The sequence below is a fragment of the Sturnira hondurensis genome, unplaced genomic scaffold (assembly GCF_014824575.4).
Source record: "Sturnira hondurensis isolate 20B ecotype Veracruz unplaced genomic scaffold, ASM1482457v3 Scaffold0019835, whole genome shotgun sequence".
Classification (NCBI taxonomy): Eukaryota; Metazoa; Chordata; class Mammalia; order Chiroptera; family Phyllostomidae; genus Sturnira; species Sturnira hondurensis.
In genome coordinates, this window is record NW_028092466.1 from 5,154,939 (window position 1) to 5,177,912 (window position 22,974).

The following is a 22,974-nucleotide window of genomic DNA, read 5'->3' on the forward strand; positions in this document are numbered from 1 at the left end:
CCTAGGGCCACCAGGGCCTCTAGGCCCCCAGCCCACTGTGCCACAGTACCCAGCCTGCCTGTCCCAGTTTCTGGGGGTAAGCGGGTCACAATGATGTTGGGCCTCCCCCTCACAATGTGCCAAAAGGGAGTCCTCAGCCCAGGATTAACCTTCCAGCCTGAGTCCAGACCTTGGCAAAAGCCAAACCCTTCACCTTGCATGCCTGCCCTGTAGCCAGGCCCTCTGGCCTGCCCAGTGTCCGCCCGTCAGCCCACTGGGGCCTTTTCTACACCCAGCTCAGTCTTCTGCAGACACGGGTCCTAATCTTAACTCCCCAAATAGCTGCATTACCATGGCAACCTTACTCAGCACCCACTCCCCTTCTCTCAGACCTCAGTCACTGAAAAGGGTGTGGGTGTGGACCTCTCCCATCAGCAGTCACTCCCCAAGGCTTGTTTCTTCAGAGCCCCCGGCTCCCAGCTCCTGACATCAGAGCAGGCACAACCAACAGTTAAACTTTATATTTACAATATTCTCTTCATCTTTTGCCAGGTTTAAAAATGTGTACAGAGCTGCAAAGGGTGGGGACATGGGACTGTCAGGGAACTGTTCCGGGGAGAGGGCTGGGCATTGGAGTCCGTGGCTGAATCATGGGGTCCCCCAGCCCCTCTCCCATGTCCCAACTTGTGAGACATCTGTCTATAGGGTTCAGGGCCCAGGTCCCTAGCATTTGGAGGGCATGGCTGTTTGGAGAGGAACTAGACCAGGCAGGAGAAAGGTGGGAGGAGAATGAAGTTTCCATGGTTGGAGGTGGGAGAAGGGACAGTCAAGAGGCCAAGTTCTAGGGAGCCAAGACCAGGGATTTTGGATCTGGGTGTCAGTGGAAGACAGCACCCCACCCCCTACTCCAGTTTGGCACTAACAACCCACAAAATGCTAGCAGACAAGGATTTTCTCCTTCTCCACTGTTGTCCCTGACGAGGTTCTGTTTCCTCCATGCTCAGGTCCCCTCTGGACAGTCACCTTACACGTCCTTTCAAATTTTTCCCGCTGGTGTCTGCCCGTGTCATGCCGCCCATTGCCCCCTCCATCTGTTTCTCAGCACAGCTGACCTCATTCTCTTTCCAACCATGAAGACTTTCTCCCGTTCTCCTCCCCACCCCCCTTTTCCTCAGCCTTGGCATCTGAGGGAAGAAGGGGCAGGTCAAAGAAGGGGAATGGGCCGCCGAAGGGAGAAGCTGGTCTGACACTGAGACACAGAGATGGCTCCAAAGAGGGAGAGACATGTGGAAACGGGAAACTGAGGCACAGAGAGAGGGATAAGATGTGGTGGAGATAAAAGAGACACAGGTAGGACCCCTATAGCTGTCACCTCCTCCTCTCCTGTATCCCACCTGCTCCACGTTTACCTGCTGTGGCCCAGGACTGGGGAATCCTTGGCAAACCCACCCACCCAGTTTGGCACAGATGAGTAATGGTCTGAGGACTGAGGGAAAGGCTGTCCTTAGACCCCAATGAGGACTTTGGTCAAACATGCATGGCCTCTATGGGTGGCAGGTCCCACACCCCTGACCCTGAACTTGGCATATTTGGGGAAGGGAGGGACAGAGCTCTGCCCTCAGGGTTTGTACGTCCCCCTCAGCTTCTATGAGCTTGAAGACTCTTCCCACCTGCTGTGTGAGGAGTTAGGTGCTGGGCCTGAGGACTGGGGGGATGCGAGGAAGTACTGGAGAGAAAGGGACCATCTGCATGGGAAAACATACATCCACATGCAAGAACATGTTTGCACACAGAGAAATGTGTCCTGGACTTCTGGGAAAACAAGTTCCCAGACGGTACAGGGATGCACAATCTCCTGTCCCCCCGGCAGTTATTCTGTCATCTATGGAAGGCAAGGCCTACCTGGGAGACTGTGCTCCACCTGACTTGTGCCAAGGGGGAAATACATGCTTCTCCAGGGCGGTGGGGGGGGGGGGAGGCACGCGGAGGTGGGGCGGCAGGGAGGGGGTGCTGTGGTTTCTCATTACTTCCCAAGAACCACCCTGTGTTACCTGGTGGCCAAGGGTCACTGTACATGTACACACCATTTCCAGGGCCTCCGCGGAGTGGGCAGGGGAAAGAGAGGAGGCGGGAGAAGGCATGGGGGAATATGATTCCGGGGTACAAATCCCCACAGAAATCCTTTGAGGGGGCCAACATGTGTCCAGGGCGGCAAAAAAAAACAAACAAACAAAACCTCACCCTGCACATGGGAAAACACACCCCCCCGTAGAAAGTACACCTTCACGTGGGAAAATCCTTCCACACTTTCACACACTGAAGACTGGTGTCCCAATGGAGGGGACAAAAACACCCTCCAGTTGTTGAAAGGCCCAGGTCCAGAGAAGAAAATGGGCCTCTATGCATGGGAAAACACACATCCCAGTGAGGGGACCCAAGTCCGCCTAAAGTTCCTCGACGTGTGGCGAGAAAAACATGTTGCCAAGTCCTCCTCCCTGCCTTCCGAGTGGCACTCCTGCCGGTGGGAGGGCTGGGGAGGAGGCCCCCCCCCCAGCCATCCCCTATACCCGGGTAGTGGAGTGGGGGTGGGGTAGAGTGTTGTTGTGGCTGGTAGCGGTGGGGGGAGGTGGGGGGAAGGGCCCAAAAGGGTGGAGGGAGGGTGGCGGCGGGGGAGGTGGTGGTCCCAGGCCACTGGGCAGCAGGGTCAGGGCCCCAGGGGCCAAGAGAGGCACATCGTCTGGTGCCCGGCGCAGGGCCAGGGTGTAGTCGGGTGGGCAGGCGGGGCGCAGGGCCTCAGCAGGGTCCGCCCCAACGCCACCACCCCGTTTCAGCTGCAGTGACACCAGCTCCTCTTCCGGTGGTAGCTCTCGGCCAGTGGTAGGGAGCAGGGGGCCCCCACCAGGCACACCAGAGCCTGATCCCCCCGGGGGACTGAGCCTCCTGCACCGCAGCTCCTGCCGCCGGTCCCGCTTGTAGTAGAGGGCAGCAAAGGCGAGAATGTTGAGGAAGAGGAGGGAGGCGCCCACAGCCACAGTGACGCTCAGCTCTGTGGAGTAGTCCCGGGAATCCCCGGGGAAGCGGTCATAGGCCCTGGGGCCTGGCTCGGGCTCAGGCTCGGGTGCCAGAGTGGCAGGTGGTGGGGGCCTGCGTGTGCCCGGGGCGCCGGGGGGCGGGCGAGGTGGCCAGCGTGTGGCGTAGGGAGGCAGGCGCGTGGTGGTGGTAAAGATCTCCGTGTGCAGGTTGTGCAGGTGGGGCACAAGCTCCAGCCAGAAGGCTACCTTGTTGGCACGGTAGTTGTCACGCACGCGCGGCTTCAAGCCAATGTGCAGGTACTGCTTCTCCTTGCTGTTGAACTTGCTCCATACCACCTCCTCAAAGCGGTTGGGCTTGGTGTGGATGAACTTGGTGTCCTGCGGCACTGGCTGGTTGGGGTCGCTGTGGGCACAGGAGGGCAGGGAAAGTAGGAGTGAGGGTGAAGCTCCAACAGGTGTGGGAGGGTGGCGGAGGAGTGCGGAAGGAGACAGAGATGGCGTGAGCCAGGGAAACGGAAGGAAGTCAGAGAAAAAGCAAGAGGCAGAGGGACAGAGATGGATAGAAGACATAAAGAAATTCCCAGAGAGGGGTAAGGAAAAACAAGGAGTGATGGAGACAGGCTTCCAGAGATGAGGACAGAGGGACAGAGATAGGCAGAGGCTGAGACTGAGTGCGAAAGACATACAGAGACAGAAAGATAAAAACATATGAAAGACAACCACGGTGAAATCAGCAAGCAAAAAGCAAACAGATCGAAGGGAAAGGGATAGACATCAATGGCTTTCAAGAGTGCAAGATGTAGAGACAGACATAGACAGGCGGCCCCAGACCCTACATATGCTCAGACACAGATGGGGGCTGTCAGAGGGCAGAGCACTGGTAGAAGAGAGAGGGTAGCTGGGCAAGGGAGGGAAGAAGAGACAGCCATGGAGCCAAAGCCACCAAGTTAGCCCACCCCCAGAAAGGACAGGGGCCTCTCTGTTTAACTCTGCTGAATCTCCAACACGCAACTCAGTGCCTGGCACAGAGAAGGTATCCAGCAGATGTCTGAGTCGAGAAGGCAAGGTGCCGTAATGTAGGGATGGTTGCTTTGTGAAGAAGTGAGAAAGAGAAGGAGTGGAGAGTGTGTATGCCTTGGCCTGCATGGTGCCCCACCCAGGCCCTCTGGCCCTCACCCAGTCTTGGCGAAGTTGGTCCAGTAGGTCATGACCACGGCGCTGAGCATGACATCATTCTTAGAGAAATTGCAGGGGAAGAGGTCTGTGGCACCCACCATGGGCACACCAAAGACGTAGGGCAGCTCATCCCCATGCGCTGCATCTGCCCACTCAGGCCGGCCTTCGGCCTGGCAGTGGTGGTAGAAGGTGTAAAAGTAGACAGGGGACTGGTAGTCGGCATGCAGCTTGGCGGTGGCCACGGCTGGTGCCACCCACTGGTGGTCAGTAAAGAGCGCCAACAGGGTCTTGCGCCGCATCTCACCATTGTCCCGGTCGGCCCAGTCTGTGTACATAAACTTGATGGTCTCCCGCAGCACATCCTTGCCCTCTGGGTAGCCATACAGGTTGTCCACAAAGTTGGAGACTGTGAAGTCAAAGGCGCTGGCGGACACACCATCCTCACTCTCTGCTGAGTCCTCCACGAACTTGAGGCCTTCCCCTTGGTTGACGCCAATGAGCATGTCATAATTTAAGAATTCTCCTTGCTGCATGAGGATCTCAGGGTCATCAGGGACAACATCACCATCTACCACGGGCCCAAATGCGATGTGGTAGCTGGGAAGAAGGGGTCAGAGTCTCATTACCTGCTCACTGGCCTCCTCTCAACCAACTCATAGCTTGTTAAGCCCTCTGCATGGAAGATTCATAGGAGTTAAAATCTCCTATGAATCCACCCTGGTTGATGTGGCTCAGTTGGTTAGAGCGTCATCCCATAAACTGAAGTGTCTCGGGTTTGATTCCTGGTTAGGGTACATGCCTGCATTGCAGGTTCAGTCCTCGGTTGCGGGATGTTTGAGAGAAAACCAATCAATGCTTCTCTCTCACATTGACGTTTCTGTCCCCTTCTCTCCCTCCCTTCCTCTCTCTCTGAAATCAATAAGTTTATCATGGGGTGAGGGGAAAAAAATCTCTCTTACAAATCCTTCAGGGCACTTGGCCTTGGAAGTCTTCTCTGAAGCACTTTCTGTCACCTTGTATATACTTGCCCTGTTTGGGCACTTCCACTGACTTCCACTTAGGGAAGGCTTCCAAGAGAAGAAGTCAGAGCCACTAGAGGGGCCTGAAGCCCACCTCTCCTTGCCAAACCTGCAGATACCTCTCATCCTCAACCTCCTTGGACACAGTAAAGTGGGTGGAGGCCTGGATCTGGCCCTCCCACGCCCACACCAATACTCATACCGGGCGGGCTGCACGTCCTGGTCCACCAGCTCCCGAGAAGGCTTCCGACGCAGACACTCCACAGCTTCAGCACTGTCCTCCCGGTCGCAGCCCACCTTTGCAGCCAGTAGTCGCGTGTATTTGAGCGGCTGATAATTGACAGACCAGCTGGAAATGGCAGTGCCACTCTGGGCAATTGCCTTTTGGAACAGCCCTGGTGGAATAGGCAGGTGTTAGGCTGGGCAGTATCAGCCCAACAGAGAAGGGGGACCTCGCAGGTTCAGGGGTATAGGAAAGGGGACAGGACTGGCAGACTAATGAGGTTGATGGTACCTTCTGAATGGTGAGAAAGGATCAGAAGGTTGACACAGGATGCGCCTGCCCCAGACCCAAAGATGGTGATGCGCTCAGGGTCACCCCCAAAGTGGGCAATGTTTTCACTGAGCCAGCGCAGGGCCTGGATCTGGTCTAGGAGTCCATAGTTGCCTTTTGCAGCCTGGTCCCCAGTGCTGAGAAACCCTGGAGGAAAAGGAAGAAAGGGAGCTACCTGGGGGGTGTTACAGCATCTTTGCCTCTTATCTGGGCAGCTCAGCCCAGCTCAGAAGCCATTTTGCTGCTCTTGGGTTTAAAGGACCCCACCCACCAGGCCCCTCTCCCAGACTCCCTAGAGTTGGCTGCCCTCCCTCACCGAGCACCCCAAGCCGGTAGTTGAGCGTGGCTACAATGACGTTGCCATAGGCGGCCAGGACAGAGCCATCGAACATGTTTCCGGTGCCCTCCATGTAGGAGCCACTGTGCAGAAACAGCATCACGGGCTTCTTCCCAGAGTCTCGGATATCTGTGTGGGGAAGGGGTGGGCAGGTGGGCCGGGAGTGGGGACAAGGGCACAGTGAGACCAGAAGCAACACCTCCCAGCTCCCAGGCCTGCTGAAGACCAGCCCAGAGCTCAGGGGACATGTCATTCCCCTCCCTGGGGGGCAAGACCGGATTCCCCTCCCTCCCTCCCCAGCTAGCTCTGGCAGAAGGTCCCTCCCCACCTCCTGCTAGTCTGCTCCAGGACACTTCTTCAAATGCCAGGCAGATCTTCCAAGAAGGCTAACAGAGGCAGGGGTGGGGGTGGCCCCCCTCAGGGCATCTGCTGGATCCAGGGGACCTCCTCCCCACACACACACAGCAAATCTCCTTCCTGCTCCTAGGAAGAGTGAGCTTCTAAGGCTGGCACTGGAGCCAAAGATGCTAGGAGGGCCCTAGGCTTTTCTCAGACTTAGGCCTTGGGCCTCAGCTCCACATGGTAGACGGATCTGTCCATGAGGGGGTGCCAGGCCCCAGGGTCCCTGGGGGATTGGTCTCCTCCCCGCCCTAATTCCTTTCTAGGTCATTTCCTCAGTCACCATGGCAACCCCCAGCCTAATTACTATGGCAGAAGGAGGCAGGGTGGGAAAGAACTTGCTTAATGAAGACAGAGTACGGCTCCCCTGTCTTGGAACCCCCTGCAAACTGGTCTGAGCCCTGGGTTCTGCACCAGACGCTTCTCTTGTCATGTCCCAAAAGGATCCCATAATCACTGCGACATGTAGTAAGTAGACTTTTGAGGCCCTCCAGACTGGACTAAGGAATGACTAATTCTAGGAGAAGGTCAGAGTCTGAGAGGGCTTGCCACAGTCCCTGAAGCTATGTAAGTACCCTCCCCTGCAGCCTCTGCACCAGGGCTGGACTGACCCCTGGCCCACAGGCCTTCCTCCTTCCAGACACCTGCAATCTCTGCCTAGCCTGGGTCCTCAGCAAACAAGAGCCAGGCCTGGGCTGCCAGGCCTGGGCCTCCACGCCTGGTCCCCAGTGGCTCTGCCAGCCTCCTCTATCCTGCTAGAAACTTTCTTCTAGCCAGAGGTCAACCAACAGGTCACTAAGACACTTCCCTCCATTCCCTACAGGCAGCTTCCTGCCTTCTTTCTCTCAGGACCTTCTCCGACACCTCCCTCTGCCTGCTCTGGCCAGAAGCTCCTAGGTGGGCAGTGCCTCATTTATGTCCTCCCCAAATCCTATTTTTTCCTTTGTTCCTGAACCTTTAGTGGCCTTCCAAGAAGTTCAGGCTGAGTCTCCTTCCCTCCAAGGTCCTGCCCTAAACTCCCTCAGTTCTCCCCCCTCTTCCCCACCCAGTACCTCCACTCCCAATATGGGAGGAGGGGGGATCAGAAAAGGAAGGAGCAGGAAGTGGGGCTGGGGCAACAAGAATTCAAAACCAACAACAAAAACAGGATCAAGAAAGAAGAGAGAAAAAAAAACAACAACCAAAAAGCAAGAAGCTCTCAGGCAGATTCAACAAGAAAAGAAAAAAAAAGATCCATTTTTTGGAAAAAAAGAAAAAAAGAAAAAAATTCTTTGCATTTTTTTATTCAAAATTTTGTGGTGAAACTTCAAGAGATTGGGCCCTGTTTTCAAAAATTTCCAAATTCTTTAATTTGCTTCAAATGTTTGCATTTTCTGCATCTAACAGGCCTTTGGAAATTGTAGCAGGCTTCTGATGTTTCAATGTGTCATCAATTTGCCAACTTAATTTTCTTTTCAAATGTTGTTTTGCTTCAAATTAAAATAGTTTTTTCAAATGCTACATTTCACAAGTTTCGGAACAGTCCAAATTTTTGTCAAACTCTTAACATTTTATCCAATGTTTTGGTTTTCTATTTTTTTCTGACATTCCAATTTTTTTTCACTATATTTTTGCCATGTTTAGCTTTTCTTGCAGGTTTTCTAGCGGGTCCAATTTTGTTCAAATTTCATTTGAAGTTTTCATAATTCTTTTTTCCAATATTACAAATTTTTCTTTTCTTTTCTTTTTCATTTTTAGTGGGGAGAACGACTGTGGGCCTTCAGGGCTATGGGGGTATTTAGTGAGGGGCAGGGCCGTGAACGTGAACGTCCTCTTATCAGCAACCACATGCAGCAGCGGGATTTTTAAATCTACCTGTGTCTGGTGGATTGAGCGTCGCCTCGTCACGTTTTTTTGTGAGCGGACCTAAGACCGGGAACACAAAACAGAGAAAAAAGGACAATTTTGTGGGGAAAGATGGAGGTCAGGGGAGGTGGTGGATGGGGAAGGGAGGAGAGAAAGTAGAAAAGGGGAGGGTGGGGGCAGAAAAAATAAGCCAAAAAAAGCAAAATTTGTTTGCAAGAAAAAGAAACCAAGAAAAGAGAAAAACGTTTTTTACAACCCAATTTTTTCCCCTCCCCGGAAAAAGTCATGCCCCAAAGAAAAGGCTGGTTTTGGGGGGGGGTGCCTAAGTGGGCTGAGGCCTGTCTTAAGACATACTGACTTGGCTGGAAAGGATTTGGCTTGTAGATGTGTTGACTAATTGCTGGAAATGAAACAGTGTTAGAGGCTTAGAGGCGGGGTGGGAGGGGAGGGGAAGCCTGCCCAGGAGACCAAGGCCAGCTTTGCCGCCTTGGCCACTACTCACACAGGCCCTCTTCAGGGCTAGTCAAGCACCTGCCTGCTCCCCAAGGCTGTAGAGAGGAGGGGCCACAGCAGAAAGGATTCTGCTTCCCTCTGGACCAATCTGGAGGGCTGTGGGTAGGTCAGCTAAAGCTGCCTGCCCACCTACCCGGCCTCCCAGCCACCAGCATTTCTCTTTCATTCGCACTCACAGGCCTGGCTTCTCACCCCATGTCCCCAATGTGGGGGGAAGCAGGGAAAGGGGTCATCAGGTCTTGCCCTCCACTCCACCTCTTCCCTCTGCCCCGCCCACCCTCCGAACTTCATCCCCTACCCAGGCCTGCTCTCCTCCCTCCAAATGGTAAATCTCCCACCAGGGGCACCAGCCCTTCACCAACCCCTGGTCTAATGCCAAAAATCCCCCCTCCCCAGTTGGGGGTTAAGTCCACAAGTAGGGAATAAGAAACACAGTGCCCTGAGCCAGTCTGACACATAAGGTGCCAAGAAGAGCTCAGAAGCACAGAGCATGCCCACTGTCAAGGAAGGGTCCTAGACTAGGCCCACAGTTTGGCTCCAGGTTTCTTTCAGGGGAGAGCTGGAACCCAGGGGCCTGAGGGGGTTCCCGCAAGCTGACTGGTTTCTCTCAACAGCGGGAGGAGGGATGGGTCAGCAAGGCCCAGACCAGCCTGTGGAAAGCTCCTCCCAACTGGCAATAATGGCCCTGTGGGGACCCATTAGGGTCAGGGCCTATTCTTCTCTGTGACAGGATAGGAATGGGCATGAAGCCAGCAAGGCATGCATGTACACGAGTATTAAGTGTATGTGTGTGTGCCTGAGTCAACCTCTTCCTTCCAGAGCTGATGCGAAGATTTAGTGAGATCACCTGAATGCATCAGGCCCCTAAGTGGGATGGTAGTAAGCGATAGTTAAAAAATACAGAAGGTGTGGGGCAGGGTGGATAATTTGTGTGGAGATGTTGGGGTAGACAGCTCTTTGGCAGGAAGAGCTGGATGGGTGTTTCACTGAGGAGGCCACTGGGTTGGGTAGCCTACATGAGGCTATGGGAGTGGAGAGCCCACAAATGGGGAGTGTTGAGAAGGACAGTCTCTGCGAAGGCACTGGGTTGAAGAAGTCACAGGAGGGAGAGTGCTGGATGTGGTAAACATTCCATGAGAGGGCAGGGGATGTGGAGTGGATGCCTCTCATGCAGAGGGTGTCCAGTCAATGTTCCATTCGGGTGCTTGGAATCTGACGGGATTACAGTGAATGCTCCTGCTGTGTGTTGTGTGTATAGGTCACTGTGAGGCATGGTTTATATGGGCAGGGGTAGTTAGGGTGCTAGGGTACATGGCTGGTATGAGCAAGACAGGGTGGACTGTCCACACAGGTGTTGGGAACAAGATGGGTGGGCTGAGGTGCTGGAAGTGTTCCGTGATTGGCATGAGAGGACCTTGGGTACAGGGACTGTGGTATGAATGGCCTGGCAGAGCACATGGTCCAGGTGCAGGGTTATGGGGATACAGGTCTATCTATGTATGGGTATTACTAGGCACATGACCTATGTCCAGAAATACTGGGAGCCACAGGTGTGGTAATGGGGTACACAGTTTTAGAAAAATGTTGGAGCATGTGCTGTGTAAAGGTGCTGGGAGCTGCAGTATGTGGGTGTTAGAACACATACATGGTCAGTGTGTGGATCGGTTGGGCACATGACTGCATGTTGAGTATTACAGATCCTCATCTGTTGAGGGACTTGGTACATGAGGTGGGTCATTGGGTGTGTAGGGTGTACATAAAGGGGTTCCTGGTACGAGGCCTGTGTGTAAAGTTGTTGGAAAATGACCTGTAGGGGTATGGTAGGAGTAGATGGTGTTGACAAGGTGTTGGGGTATTTTAGACTAGTGACATAGGGTGTAAGAAGGGTAGTGTGGAGCTGTGAGGATGGTCTGTTGTGGTGGCTGGAGTTGTGCTAACTCCCTCTGTTGTGGACAGCTGGAAGGCACTCTGAAGGGTACTCTGATTAATCTTAGTGTGCTGGAGGTTGGCAGGAGCAGAACTGCCTAGGCGGAGGGTGCTGGGGCTACGAGGCAGAGCTGTAGTGAACTGAGTTGAGAGTCTATTGATAAGACAGCCAGTTGAAGAGCTCCAGGGAAGGTGTTCTGATGGGGATGGGTGGGTGTGCGTGAGCCAAGAGGCCCTTGGGGAGGCCTTGCCCTGATCCTTCAGGATCATATAAGGATCATAGGACATAGGGATCAGAGAGGGCCTGGAGCAGAGGCCCTGGGCTTAGGCAAGGGGCTCTGGATGTGATGTGATAGAAAGAAGTCTGCAGGACTGGCCTGGGGGAAAGGAGTCTGCTGTCCTTGAGCTATAAATGTTGGTAAAGTGGGCAAGCCAGGGACATGCCCAGGCCTGGGGGTGGGAGGTGGGGGTAGAGTGGAATGGGTGCCCAGACAGATGATGGATACATCCTCTGTGGGGACCAGCTGGGTAAGTCCAGCCTCATGTCTGCTGACCTTACCACTGGCTGTCTCTGTGGGAGTGGAACTTGGCGGGTGGCTGTCTATGGGATTCATTCCTGGGACTGCTGGGCAGGTACCCATACCACACTTGGAGGGCACGCAGAGCCACCAGGGACATACTGTCCGCTCACTGTCCCCACAAAGCCCAGTTCCCATCCTGGACTGTGCCAATGCCTGAGGTTCTGCATGTATGTTTGTGGGCTGTGTCCACAGAGTGCCCAGTGTGGTGCCCGCACCCTTACCGTCCTCAGTGGGCACGTAGAGGTTGAGGTACAGGCAGTCCTCGCTCTGGTTCTGCACGTAGGTGGCGGCTGCCTCCAAGTTGTCGGTGAACCACACAGGCAGCATGATGGCTGGCAGCGCCCCATGCAGGTTCTGCGGGCAGGCGGGTGGCAGGGTGGTGGCGTTGCGCACTCCGGGCCACGAGGCCGGGGCCTCGGGCGGCTGGAAGCGGCGGGCGCCAAGGGGTGGTGTGGCGTAGGGCACGCCCAAGAACTGCACGACGGGACCCAGGATCTCGTTGTTGAGCTCACGCCGTACACCGCGCACTCGCCCGTAGGCCGTGTTCACCACTGGGAAGCGCTCCTCCCCGAGGCTGCTGAGGCCCAGGACAGGACCACCAGGGGCACCTCCAGGACCCCCTCCCCCCCGTTGAGCCCCCACCAGCCCCACCAGACACAGCGCCAGGAGCCACATGCTGATAGGGGGATCCCCCCTCCCTCCCCGGGACCCCCCCCCTCGGAGAGAGAGAGAAGGGGGGGGAGAGGGAGGGAGGCCCCCCCTCACCCCAGGAGGGAGGAGGGGGCGGGAAAGGAGGGAGGAGGGGAGTGGGAAGGGACCTGGGTTAGACTGGACAGAGAAGGGGTCTGTTTCTCTCCATGGAGGGGGCAAGGGGGGAAGGGGAAGGAAGTGGGAAAAGGTGAATGCAGGCTGGACCCATGGGTTGGAGGGAGAGAGTATGCAAGATACAGACAGACAGAAAAATACATAGGAGAGGTGGAAGAAGGGAAGGGAAGAAGGGAAGACAGAAGGGAACGGGGAAACAGAAGAGACAAGTGGTTAGTGACGTGGAATTCAGGCCAGTTGCCCCCCTTCTTCCACCCTCAGGCCCCCCAGCACTTCCTCTCACCCCCAAAACCCCCTCCATCAGCAGGGACCTAGATAGAAAAGTCTGAGGCTGGGAGTAGGGTCAAGATGTGGTAAAAGTCCAGGACACAACCAGAGGGGAAGGATGGTCAGCTCCGAAGACCCTGCCTGCCTCCTTCCAGCTGCTTTATCTGCTCTTATCCCTACTAGGAGGGCTCTCCTCAGGGACTCAGGAGTCCCAGTTCCCACCTCCCTGGGAGGGATGAGATAGACAAGGAAGAGAAAATAAAAATACCAAGTCATTAATTAGCAGGAAGTGGCGGGTTTGTTTATATGTGTTAATTACTCCTGAGCTGTAATTTCATGGCACTTAATCCCCACCCCAGGCCAGACTCCAGGCCTTCCTTGGGACTGCACAAGCCCAGCACCTTCTCCTCCCTTTGACATTGCATTCCCTAAGGATTTGTGCAGCCCTGGGCGGGGAACCCCTTTTCCCCAGGCCCTTTCCATTGCTTCCCTCAGAAGTTAAGATGCATTGAGGCAGGGGCTAGAGTAGAGAGGGGATGCTGGAGCGGGGCAAATCCAGGGACAGATGCATGATCCTGCAGCCGGTTGCCGAGCGACGGCAATGGGATGCTGCCCCGCAATGTTACCTCGGCAACGGGCTGCAGCTTTAACCCGGGCGGGGGGGTGGGGGGGGTGGGTGGGGGGGTAGGCAGGTCTGGAGGGAGAGAGGAAGGGACTGGCTTGGTTATGGGGTCCATTCTAGGCATAAGGGCAGAGGCATGAGTCAGAAAGCTAGAGTTTTCCTCACCCTTAGCATAGAGGAAGAAGTATGTATGTAGAGGGGAGCCGGAGACTGGAGGCATTAAAGTACCCTAAAAGACCCGCCTCTTGGCCCTTGTTGGCCAATCAGAGTCTAGTCCTAGTGACCAGGCCTCTGGCTGGGGAGAAGGGGTGTTGAGGTGGGTTTAGAGGAAGTCAGATGCACCTGCTGACGGCCCCCCTCCCACAGTCTTGAACAGCCTTGTACTCCAGGCAGCTCTTCTTCCACACATGGTATTTTGACCAGTATCCTGGGGGCAAACCTAGGCTTTTTCTCATCCTGTCTCAGCTACTCACCTCCCCTTCCCCTTGCCAGGCCCCCACAGATGCTGCTCTGCTAGATACCTGGGTGCTCAGGGCAGCAGGAGCAGGGCAAGGGAAGAGATCTGACTGAAGGGGCAACACCTAGGTCATTTCAGCAACCCCCCAACCCCCCCAGCTGCCAAAGCTGTTTGCTGACGTGGGGTTTTCAGAGCCAGGCGCCAGCCCTCCGGTGGCTCTCTGCAGGTGTCAATTTATTCCAGAGATGAGGACACAGGAATCCTTACCACACACACCCAGTCATGCCCTCCCCATCTTCAGGTCCTCTAAAGCTCCTGTTTCTCCACCATCTAGAAGGGGCTCGGGATTTCCTCTTCCCATGTCAGGGTGGGCTCTGCCTCCATGGCCTTGCCATCCCCTCCCCCTCCTACTAACTCGGTTTATCTGCCTCTGTCACCCTTTCTTCCTTAAGGTACTTTGGGCCTGTGGCCTTCTCCCTGACAGCTTCTCTCCCTTCTTCCCTCCCTCTGGAGCCACCCCCCTCCATCTCTTTCCTCTCCATAACGCTCCCTCAGCGCATCTTTCCCAGCCTCTTCCAGACTGCTCCATCTCTTGCCTTCAGTCTCTGTCCCTCAGTCTCTTTTCATCACTCTCTTCCATATTTCCCTCCTTAGTGTTTCTCATTTTTCTCTCCTTCACATACCTTCCCCAAATTTCTCCCTCAAGCCTTTTCTTTTTCTCTCTCTCCTCCTCTTTCTCTATCTGTCTCCCCCATTTTCTCTCCTCTTCTTTCTTTCTGTCCACCACATCGTGCTCCCCCCTCCTCTCTATTCCTCTCTCTTGCTCTTTCCATTCCTGACCAGCCAGGCCTGACTCCCACAGCCAGGGAGAGTTGAGGGACGGGGGCTCAGGCCGCAGCGCCCCCCCCCCCCTTCCTGCAGTGGGGAAAAATGGCTTGGCTGGGAAGGGGAGAAGGAGGGGGAGGGGGAGATGGGAACACATGGGGTCTGTGGGCCCATTCAAAGGATCATTCATGGGCTGGAGAGAGGCAGAGACAAAGAGACCGAGACGGAGAGACACGGCGAGAGCATCCCTAGGCGGAGACCAGCAGACAGAGCAGGCTGAAGGAAACCAGGCGCAGGGAGAGATGGGGAGTGGGAGACCCCGGTGGACCGCCACGAAATCCCCTCCACCAGACCCAGCTTAGGTCCTACCTGGCTCAGCCCTGGGGCCGTGGTGCCTCCATCCAGGGCTCCGAGTAGGGGGCGGCGGCCTCTGAGCCCCCGCGGTCCTGTAGGCCCAGCCCCCGCCCGCAGCGCCTCACCCAGCGGGGGAGGGGGATCGCCCCAGCCCCAGGGGGCGGGGCTGGGATCCAGTCGATCCCCGGGGAGAGGTAGGCGATGGGGTCAGGAGGAAGCGGAGAACAGGGAGCCCCGCAGTGGGGACAGAGGAGTGAGGTGGGGGCAACGGGACAAGACTGGATTGAGGATCCACTGGCTTCGTGGGCCGGCTTCGAGGGACCAGAAGACGGTACAGGCGGAGGATCCTAAGGAATCGGGTGCGGGGAGAGGAGTCCACAGCAATCCCCAGGGGCCCGTAGCCCGGGAGCGCAGGATCCACGGTGCAGGGGCAGGGATCCAGCCGAAATCCTCGGGGAGAGGGAGGGATCTAGTCGATCCCGAGGGCGGGCGGGGGTGGGAGGTCCGGGGAGTCAGAGGAAGGCGGGAGTAGAGTCTGGAGCCCCGGGGTAGAGGTCGGCACTGCTCCTAGGAGGGAAAGGTGGGGGTAAGGGGAAGGCTTCGGGGGACGCTCAGCAGCTGGGAGGCCCGGACTCCTGGCTCCGCTCGCCAGGGCCCACCCGCCCCGCGTCCATCCCAGCCCGAGAGTGATGATCCGTCGGCGGAGCAGCCGCAGCAGCCCCGCGCGTCACCGCGCGGCCGCCTCCCCCGCCCCCTGCAGAGAGAGCGGCGCACACCCCTCGCTCTCACCCGCCTGCCAGCCCGCCCGTCCTCCAGAGTGTGGGGGGATTGAAGAAGGTGGAAAAGGGAGGGAGTGGACAGACCGACATAAGAACGAAGTGGTCCCGTGAAGGAAGGAGACATTCCCCTAAATACCCCACCCTCGGGGCTCTCGCGGTTGGTGGTACTGGTGGTGGGAGTGGGGGTGAACTATAGGGGGCGGGGCATATGATGAAGGCGGGGCCTTTGGACCTGGAGGAGGAGCCCTATGTATAGTGGGCAGGTATAATGGAGATGGGTGGGGCTTGGGTAACTACAGAGTCCCCTCTTTTTAGGTGCGGGTCTGTTTTAAAGAAGAAAGGAAAGAGCCTGTGGGGAAAGGGCCAGAACTTTGCATGGGGACCTGGATTCTTGTAAATTGGCAGGAGGTGGGAGGGGGTGTTAGAAGAGGAGATCAACTTGGAAAGTGGGCCAACCCGTGACGCAAATCTTGTAGTACCGCCCCCAACCCCGCCCCCACTGCTCCTCTCCTCCTAATTGGTTCTGATTTCTCCGCCCGCCAGATGTCTTCGCCACTCAACAGGGGTTTTACAAAGGCGCAAGCACCCGATTGAGAACCTGGACGCTGAAATGAACACGGCTCTGATTGGACACCTGTGCACCTTATTTGCATGGGAGCTCGGGATTGGTTGGCCTCTTCAGTGTCCTGGGCAGGGTTCTCCAGGCGCGTGATCATCTACTACCATGGCTGGGCCGGGGGCTGCTTTCCGTCGTTTGGGTGCCTTGTCTGGAGCCGGGGCCTTAGGCTTGGCCACCTACGGGGCGCACGGTCAGTGTGCTGGGGATGGAGCTGGGATTGTGCCTGGGACGACCTATGGGGTCTGGTGCGGGGCGGAGTCTGTGGGAAGTACTGGGTCTTTCATAGACCAGACAGCCTGCCAGCCGTAAACCTTTTCGAGTCCCTCAGTCCGGTCCAATTGGTTCCCAGGATGTGTTTCCACCAATGAGAAGCCTCCTGGGGGTGCCCTTTCTCTACAGTGTCCACCAGGGTCCTCCCAGGAGTTGAGGCGTTAGCACTGGTAACATTTGCCTCTCCTTTACACAGGCGCCCAGTTTCCAGATACCTACGGGAAGGAGGTAAAGTAACTGCCGGGGCTCGCCGACTTGTAGTTTATCAGGGCACAGAGTCTAGGGTCCCTGAGGGAAGGGGGGAGCGCAGAGTCTTTGGAGCAGGAAGGGCTGCAACCCTGAGGCATGAGGGATGGGCAGAGTGAAACTTCAGTTTGGGAATGGACTTTTGACCCATGGGATCCAGGGTTCTGTGTTTCTTAGGAGGTTTCCCCATTACTCTTTCTTACAGCTCTTTGACAAGGCCAACAAACACCACTTCTTACACAGCCTGGCCCTGTTAGCGGTGCCCCATTGCAGAAAACCCCTCTGGGTAATCTTACCCCCTTGCCTAACCCTGGCCAAGTCCCACCAACTCCTTCTCAGTCTGCCATTTCCTTACTATCTTGTTTGTTTCCTTGTTATCTCTTTCAGGCCGGATTACTGCTAGCATCTGGAACCACCTTATTCTGCACCAGCTTTTACTACCAGGCTCTGAGTGGAGACCCCAGCATCCAGACTTTGGCCCCTGCAGGAGGGAGCCTTCTACTCTTGGGCTGGCTTGCCTTGGCTCTTTGAGCTTCCTTGTTTGATTTCTGGGTACTATTTTTGAGAATTGAAGTAGGGACAGTATTAAAAGAGAAAGGCAAGTAAAGAACGTTGGAGTCTTTGTTCATCTAAACTCTTGGAGGAGGAAGGGTAGGGGTTATTAACTTCTGAACTCCCTCCCTTTCCTAAACTGAATCAGTGAGCTTTGGGGATTCTGTTCACCTCAAGTTAATTTGTTATGAGGTTCTTAAACTGGTGGGTATCAGAGTCAGAAAGAATGCTTGAAATAATGCAGATTCTCACTGAAGCCCTCTTTGAGGCCTGGGGATCTGTATTCTAGTAAGCTTGTCTTCAGATTCTAGTAATTCAGATGCCCACAAGAATTTGATGATTGCTGTAGGGTAGTGGTTTTCAGCCCTGTTATTCCACAAATTTATTGAGCACTCACTTACTCTAGATGTCAGTGTTAAGGAAAAGCAGGATGGAAGGAGTGCTGTTCCAGTAGCCCCCTCTTATTTGTGGTTTTACTTTTCATGATTTTACTTTGCACAGTTTTAGTTACCCATGGTCATCCATGGCCCAGAAATGCAAAATAGAAAATTCCAGAAATAAACAATCCTTAAGTTGTAGATGGTACACTGTTCTAAGTAGTGTGATAAAATCTCATGCCATCCTGCACTGTCTCACTGTGATGTGAATTACCTCTTTGTCCAGAGTTACCAGCCCATTATTTACTTAGTAGCCATCTCAGTTATCAGATTGACTGTTATGGTATTGCAGTGCTTGTGTTTGGTAGCCCTTAATTTACTTAATAATGGCCAAGAAGCACAAGAGTACTGATGCTGGCAATTCAGATATGCCAAAGAGAAGCTGTAAAGTGTTTCTCTAAGTGAAAAGGTGAAAGTTCTTGACTTAAGGAAAGAAAAAGTCATGCTGAGGTTGCTAAGATTTACAGTCAGAACGAAGCTTCTACCTGTGAAGTTGTGAAGAGGGAAGAAAGTTGTGCTCATTTTGCTGTCATACCTTAAACTTCCAAAGTTACAGCCACAATGCTTGGAAAATTCTGTGTCAAAATGGAAAAGGCATTAAGTTGGGGCCCTGGCTGGTGTATCTCAGTGGATTGAGCGCGGGCCTGCGAACCACATAATCATGGTTTGATTCCCAGTCAGGGCACATGCCTGGGTTGCAGTCCAGTTCCCAGCAGGGGACTCACAGAAGCAACCATACATTGATATTTCTCTCCTTCTCTCCTTCCTTTCCTCTCTAGAAATAAATAAATAAAATATTAAAAAAAAAGAAAAGGCATTAAGTTGGGTAGAAGACATGAAGAGGAAACATGTACTGATAGATGGCAACCTGTCATGCCAAAAAGCATTGAGTCTATACAAAGATGTCAGCCAACAGTCCAACAAGAAAAAACATAAAATAAAAGAAAAAAAAATGTGTAGGATTCAGTACTATATACTGCAGTTTCAGGCACACACCAGGGGTCTTCAAATGTATCCCCTTTGGATATAGGGGGCTACTGTAGTTACAGTATGCTTGGGGGTTCAAAGAAGGGACAGAATATCATCTACTAGGGGTCAGAAAATGTTTCACAATGTTTGAGGTGGACCTTGAAAGAACTCAGTTGTGTGAAGGAAACACAGCGAACAAAGAGGTGGGAGTGGAGAAGCATGGGACTAAAGGAATCCCATGTGAGCTGAGTTTCTGAAAACAGGAGTGATAAAAAGTGACGAGGCAGGCTGGGGTAGCTCCCACAGCATGAAGAGACCTGGCAGATATTTAGGGCGCAGCATTTATTAAGTCAATGCTCATCAAGTATTGATCATGTATCAAACACAAGAAAATTCAACTGTGAACAAGATAGATGTCATCCTTTCCCTAATGGAGCTTTCTGTTTAGTAGTGGAAATGGACCTTAAATGACTAAACACAAATGTATCATTGGAGCTGTGCCGTGCTTGAAGGGAAAAGAACGGAGGCAGTAGAACTGTGGAGCAGTGGAGGGTGTGCCTTGAAAAGCTTGAAGGAAGTGTATTCTAGACAGAAAAATTAGCTGGCAAAACAGACCAAAAAGGAGCAGTTCAAAATCTTTGAGTCAGGAGAAAACTGAGTTGGAAGAAGTAAAATCAGTGTGGTCAACACTGGGTGAGTGAGTGGGGGTCTGGATGGCCAGTGCGGGCCTTGCAGGCAGACACTTGGAATTTCTTTGTCGTGCAGCAATAAATCGTTGAAAGATTTTTTAAGTGAGAGTGCTAGAATCTGATATGCTTAAAATATCTGGAGAACTAGTCAGAGGATGGCAACAGGGAGACCAGTCAGGAGGCCACTGAAGGGGTCCAGGGTGAGATAGTAGTGGTGCCTTGGTTTAGGGTGGGAGAGGTGGTTAAAGTGATCCCATTCAAAATATAGTTTTAAGATAGTGCTGACAGAATTTGCTGATGCTTTGCACACTGGATGAGAGGGAGCGTTCTGGCTTACGCACCTGATTGGCTGAGCTTGGAAGAGAGGTCTGGGCTCAAATTTATTCTGCAACCCACTCTGGTCGGTCTTTCATCTCATTTCTTCCCCATAAATGCCCTTCGAAGGATCCTGTGACTCACTATGACCTCCTGGTTGCCAGATCTAATGGATGATTTTCAATCTCATTTTCCTCAGCCTCTCTGCAGTGTTTGACACAGTTGGCCACACTGTCCTTGAAACCCAACATGTTGCTTCCATGGTACCACTCTGCTGCTTTTCCGTCTCTGTGGCCACTTAGCTAGCTTTTCCTCCTCTCTGTGGTTTAATTCAGTGGTTTCCAATTTTTAAAATTTAATTATATATTTTAAAAAGATTTTTTGTATTTATTTTTAGAGAAAGGGAAGGAAGGGAGAAAGAGAAGGAAACATCAATGTGTGGTTGCCTCTCACATGGCCCCCACTGGGGACCTGGCCCGCAACCCAGGCATGTGCCCTGATGGGAAATTGAACTGTTGACCCTTTGGTTCACAGCCCACACTCAATCCACTGAGCTATACCATCCAGGGCTGGTTTCAAAATTTTAATGAAGAAATTATATATTTCATTCTTTTTAACTTCTACCTTTGTGTATGTTTTATAAAGTGCATATCAGTATAATATACTGGAGTTGCATACTTAATTTTTCTGAAGGTATGCATTAAAAAAAGTACAGATGACTTCTCTAATTGAGGATTTTTAGGTAATCTCATTTAGCGCCACAACTTTAATTAGGATCTGCATACTTTTAAATTCAGAGTTTCTATTTCCCATCTTAGTTCCTACTGAGTTCCAACTCCTGTAGCACCTTCAGTGTAGCAGTGTTAGACTTGAGTGGAGACTTGAAGCAGTTGGGTGATGAAGAGAGAGAGGCATGTTCCAGACCAAGGCAAGAGCTTTCAAGGCATCCCTGAAGCAAGAGAGAGCCGGTGCACTCAAGACCTGAGAGGATTCCTGGTGACTGGCTTGAAGATCATGAGAGGGTAGTAGTGAAAGGTACTGACAGCAAGGGCCAAATAGGGAGACTGCTGAGAGCTTGGACTGTTTTCTGAAGATGTTAGGGAGCCACTGAAGCATTTGTATCTAGGCAATGAGACATGACTTGAGGCATAGAGGATCACAATATTTTAAAAATTTCTTTATTTAAAGATGAGTAAAATAAGAGCCCAAAGGGAACCTCCAGAGTGGCCCAGAATGCACTGGATCTTCAGGCTCCTACCTCCCAGTTTAGTGCTCTTGATCCATTTCCATCCTTCATCTCAGGCATGTCTGGGACATAGGGAGCCTCTAGGGGGGAGATCTCGGCTTCTGGAATGGCCACCCTCCAGTAACGTGATCCCTAATACCTTACTTAGCTTTGGTCCTGCCAGTGGGCTTAGCTCTTGAGGAACCAATATAAATAAGTCCTGCTTGATAATTTGTTCCTATTATTACAACATATTGCATCCAGTCTTCTCAACAGTCCTGAAAGTTGGTGGTAAGTGAAGCTAAGAGAAATACAGTGACTTGGTCTGTGTCATACAGCTAGGACCCAAGTAAGCTGTGATTCAAACTCCCTTCTGTCCAATTCCCAGAGCTAAGTTCTTTCCTTCATGCACATACCAAGAAACTCAGATTTCAACAGTGAAGACACTTTCTGGAGGTGATGCCCTCCCCACGATAACGTGCCTCTTGCTAAGGATCTCCTTCATCCCTCTCCAGAAGAAAAGAGGGAACATAAGAAGAAGCTCATGGTACGGAGTCCCAATTTCTACTTCATGGATGTGAAGTGCCCAGGATGCTGTAAAATCACCACCGTCTTAACCATGCAGTCGTTTTGTGTGTTGGCTTCTCTTGCTGTCCTCTAATGGACGACAGGAGGAAAAGCCGGGCTTCCAGAAGTACGCTCCTTCAGATGGATGCACTAAAACCACCCGAATCAAGCTGCGTAGGGAATCATCTCAATAAACACATTTTGTATACAACAACAACAACAAAACCCAGTAAAGACAGACTCTTTAAAACATAATTTGATACTGTGTTCACCCTTACAAGTAGAAACACATTGTAACACATTGAAACAATGGGTTTGTTTTGCCTTTGGAGACTGGTAAGATTTCAGTCTACCGCGGGGTTTTCAGCATGCATAGTTAAAGGGACAAAATCATACTGGTAACAAAATAAGAGGGAGCCCTGACTGATGTGGCTCGGTTGGGTGATGTCCCACAAACTGAAAGGTTGCCTGTCAGATTCCCAGTCAGGGCACATGTCTGGATTGCGGGCCAGGTCCCCAGTTGGGGGCATGCAAGAAGCAACTGATTGCTGTATCTCTCACACACTGTTTCTCTCCCTTTCTCCCTCTCTTCTCTTCTAAAAGTAAGTTAATAAAAATCTTTAAAAAATAAAAACCCAGGAGGGAAAACAGGAGTGCCTGAAGCACTTAGGATGGAGTGGGCAGTCAGAAAAGCCAAAAGAGTAAGCGTGGAGCCCACACTGTGAAGGGTCTCCTGGGCCAAGCCTGAGTCAACCTTAACTTCCCTTTTTCTCACACCCTACATCCAAGCCATCACCAAGTGCTGTTGGCTCAAAGACATAGCTGGAATCTTACCATTTCCCCCTACCTGCACTGCTACTACTCTGGCCCCTAGCCAGAGCCACCATCAAATGTCACCTAGTTTTTTGCAAGGACCTTCTTCTGCCTTGCCTACCTATTGCCTACTCTGGACAAAGGAGAGGGAGGGTGGCGGGCGGGGGGGGGGGGATGGCGAGAGAACACCTAACACTAGTCCTCAGCCTTAGCTGCACATTAAAATCTGCTGAAGAATTCTCAAAAAGTTATGCCTGCATCTCACCCCAGATATTCTAATTTAGATTATATAAAGTGGGGCCCAATTTTTTAAAGCACCCCAGCTGATTCTAACCTGTGACCAGAGTTGAGGACTATTGTTTCAGTATATGAGTCTCATGTCTCTGTCTGAACCCTCCACCATTTCCCATCTCACTCAGAGTATAACCCAATGGTCTACATGGCTGTATGTGACTGGCCTCCTGTGACCTCTCTTACCTTCATCTCATTCTATTCCAGCTACATTAGCCTTCTTTTTGTTCATTGAACAAGTAAGGCATGCTTCTGCCTTGAGGCCCTTGCGCTGTTTCCTCTGCTTGAAACACTCTTCACTTGGAAGTCTCCAAGTCTCAACCCTTGACCTCCTTTAAGTTTATACTTAACTATCACCTTCCTGGTGATGCCTTCCTAATCAACACTCTTTATTTTTTAAAATATTTTATTTATTTATTTTTAGAGAGGGGAAGGGAGAAAGAAAGGGAGAGAAACATTAATGTGTCGTTGCCTCTCACATGCCCCTAACTG

At 52.8% G+C, this 22,974-nt stretch overlaps 2 protein-coding genes across 4 annotated transcripts; one reads left to right on the top strand and one right to left on the bottom strand.

The window, feature by feature from the left end:
- Positions 1–485: 485 nt before the first annotated feature.
- NLGN2 (neuroligin 2) lies at positions 486–15,666 on the bottom strand. Of its 3 annotated transcripts, none has more exons than XM_037028145.1 (9): positions 15,574–15,666; positions 14,726–15,277; positions 11,582–12,269; positions 8,350–8,400; positions 6,076–6,225; positions 5,721–5,906; positions 5,409–5,601; positions 4,188–4,784; positions 486–3,414 (listed from the first exon to the last, which is right to left on the bottom strand). In XM_037028145.1, the coding sequence occupies exons 3-9, from the start codon at positions 12,033–12,035 to the stop codon at positions 2,541–2,543; spliced, it is 2,505 nt and encodes an 834-aa protein (XP_036884040.1). In that variant the 5' UTR covers positions 12,036–12,269; positions 14,726–15,277; positions 15,574–15,666; the 3' UTR covers positions 486–2,540. The 3 variants fall into 3 exon arrangements, with proteins under 3 accessions (XP_036884040.1, XP_036884039.1, XP_036884041.1); XM_037028144.1 differs by having other exon boundaries at positions 15,500–15,651; XM_037028146.1 differs by lacking the exons at positions 8,350–8,400; positions 15,574–15,666 and having other exon boundaries at positions 14,726–15,425.
- A 492-nt stretch (positions 15,667–16,158) lies between these two features.
- Positions 16,159–17,234, top strand: TMEM256 (transmembrane protein 256). Its single transcript, XM_037028147.1, has 4 exons — positions 16,159–16,298; positions 16,575–16,606; positions 16,830–16,910; positions 17,012–17,234. Exons 1-4 carry the CDS (start codon positions 16,214–16,216, stop codon positions 17,153–17,155), a joined length of 342 nt encoding a protein of 113 aa, XP_036884042.1. The 5' UTR covers positions 16,159–16,213; the 3' UTR covers positions 17,156–17,234.
- Positions 17,235–22,974: the final 5,740 nt, after the last annotated feature.

Excerpts from the sequence above, each read along its gene's own strand:
- NLGN2 (XM_037028145.1), bottom strand. The coding sequence starts at position 12,035 with ATGTGGCTCCTGGCGCTGTGTCTGGTGGGGCTGGTGGGGGCTCAACGG. Across the intron at positions 5,602-5,720 it reads CCTTTCTCACCATTCAGAAG|GGCTGTTCCAAAAGGCAATT; the intron begins GTACCATCAACC and ends CTATTCCACCAG. Across the intron at positions 3,415-4,187 it reads ACCAACTTCGCCAAGACTGG|CGACCCCAACCAGCCAGTGC; the intron begins GTGAGGGCCAGA and ends CTGTGCCCACAG.
- TMEM256 (XM_037028147.1), top strand. The coding sequence starts at position 16,214 with ATGGCTGGGCCGGGGGCTGCTTTCCGTCGTTTGGGTGCCTTGTCTGGA. Across the intron at positions 16,607-16,829 it reads CAGATACCTACGGGAAGGAG|CTCTTTGACAAGGCCAACAA; the intron begins GTAAAGTAACTG and ends TCTTTCTTACAG. Across the intron at positions 16,911-17,011 it reads ATTGCAGAAAACCCCTCTGG|GCCGGATTACTGCTAGCATC; the intron begins GTAATCTTACCC and ends TATCTCTTTCAG.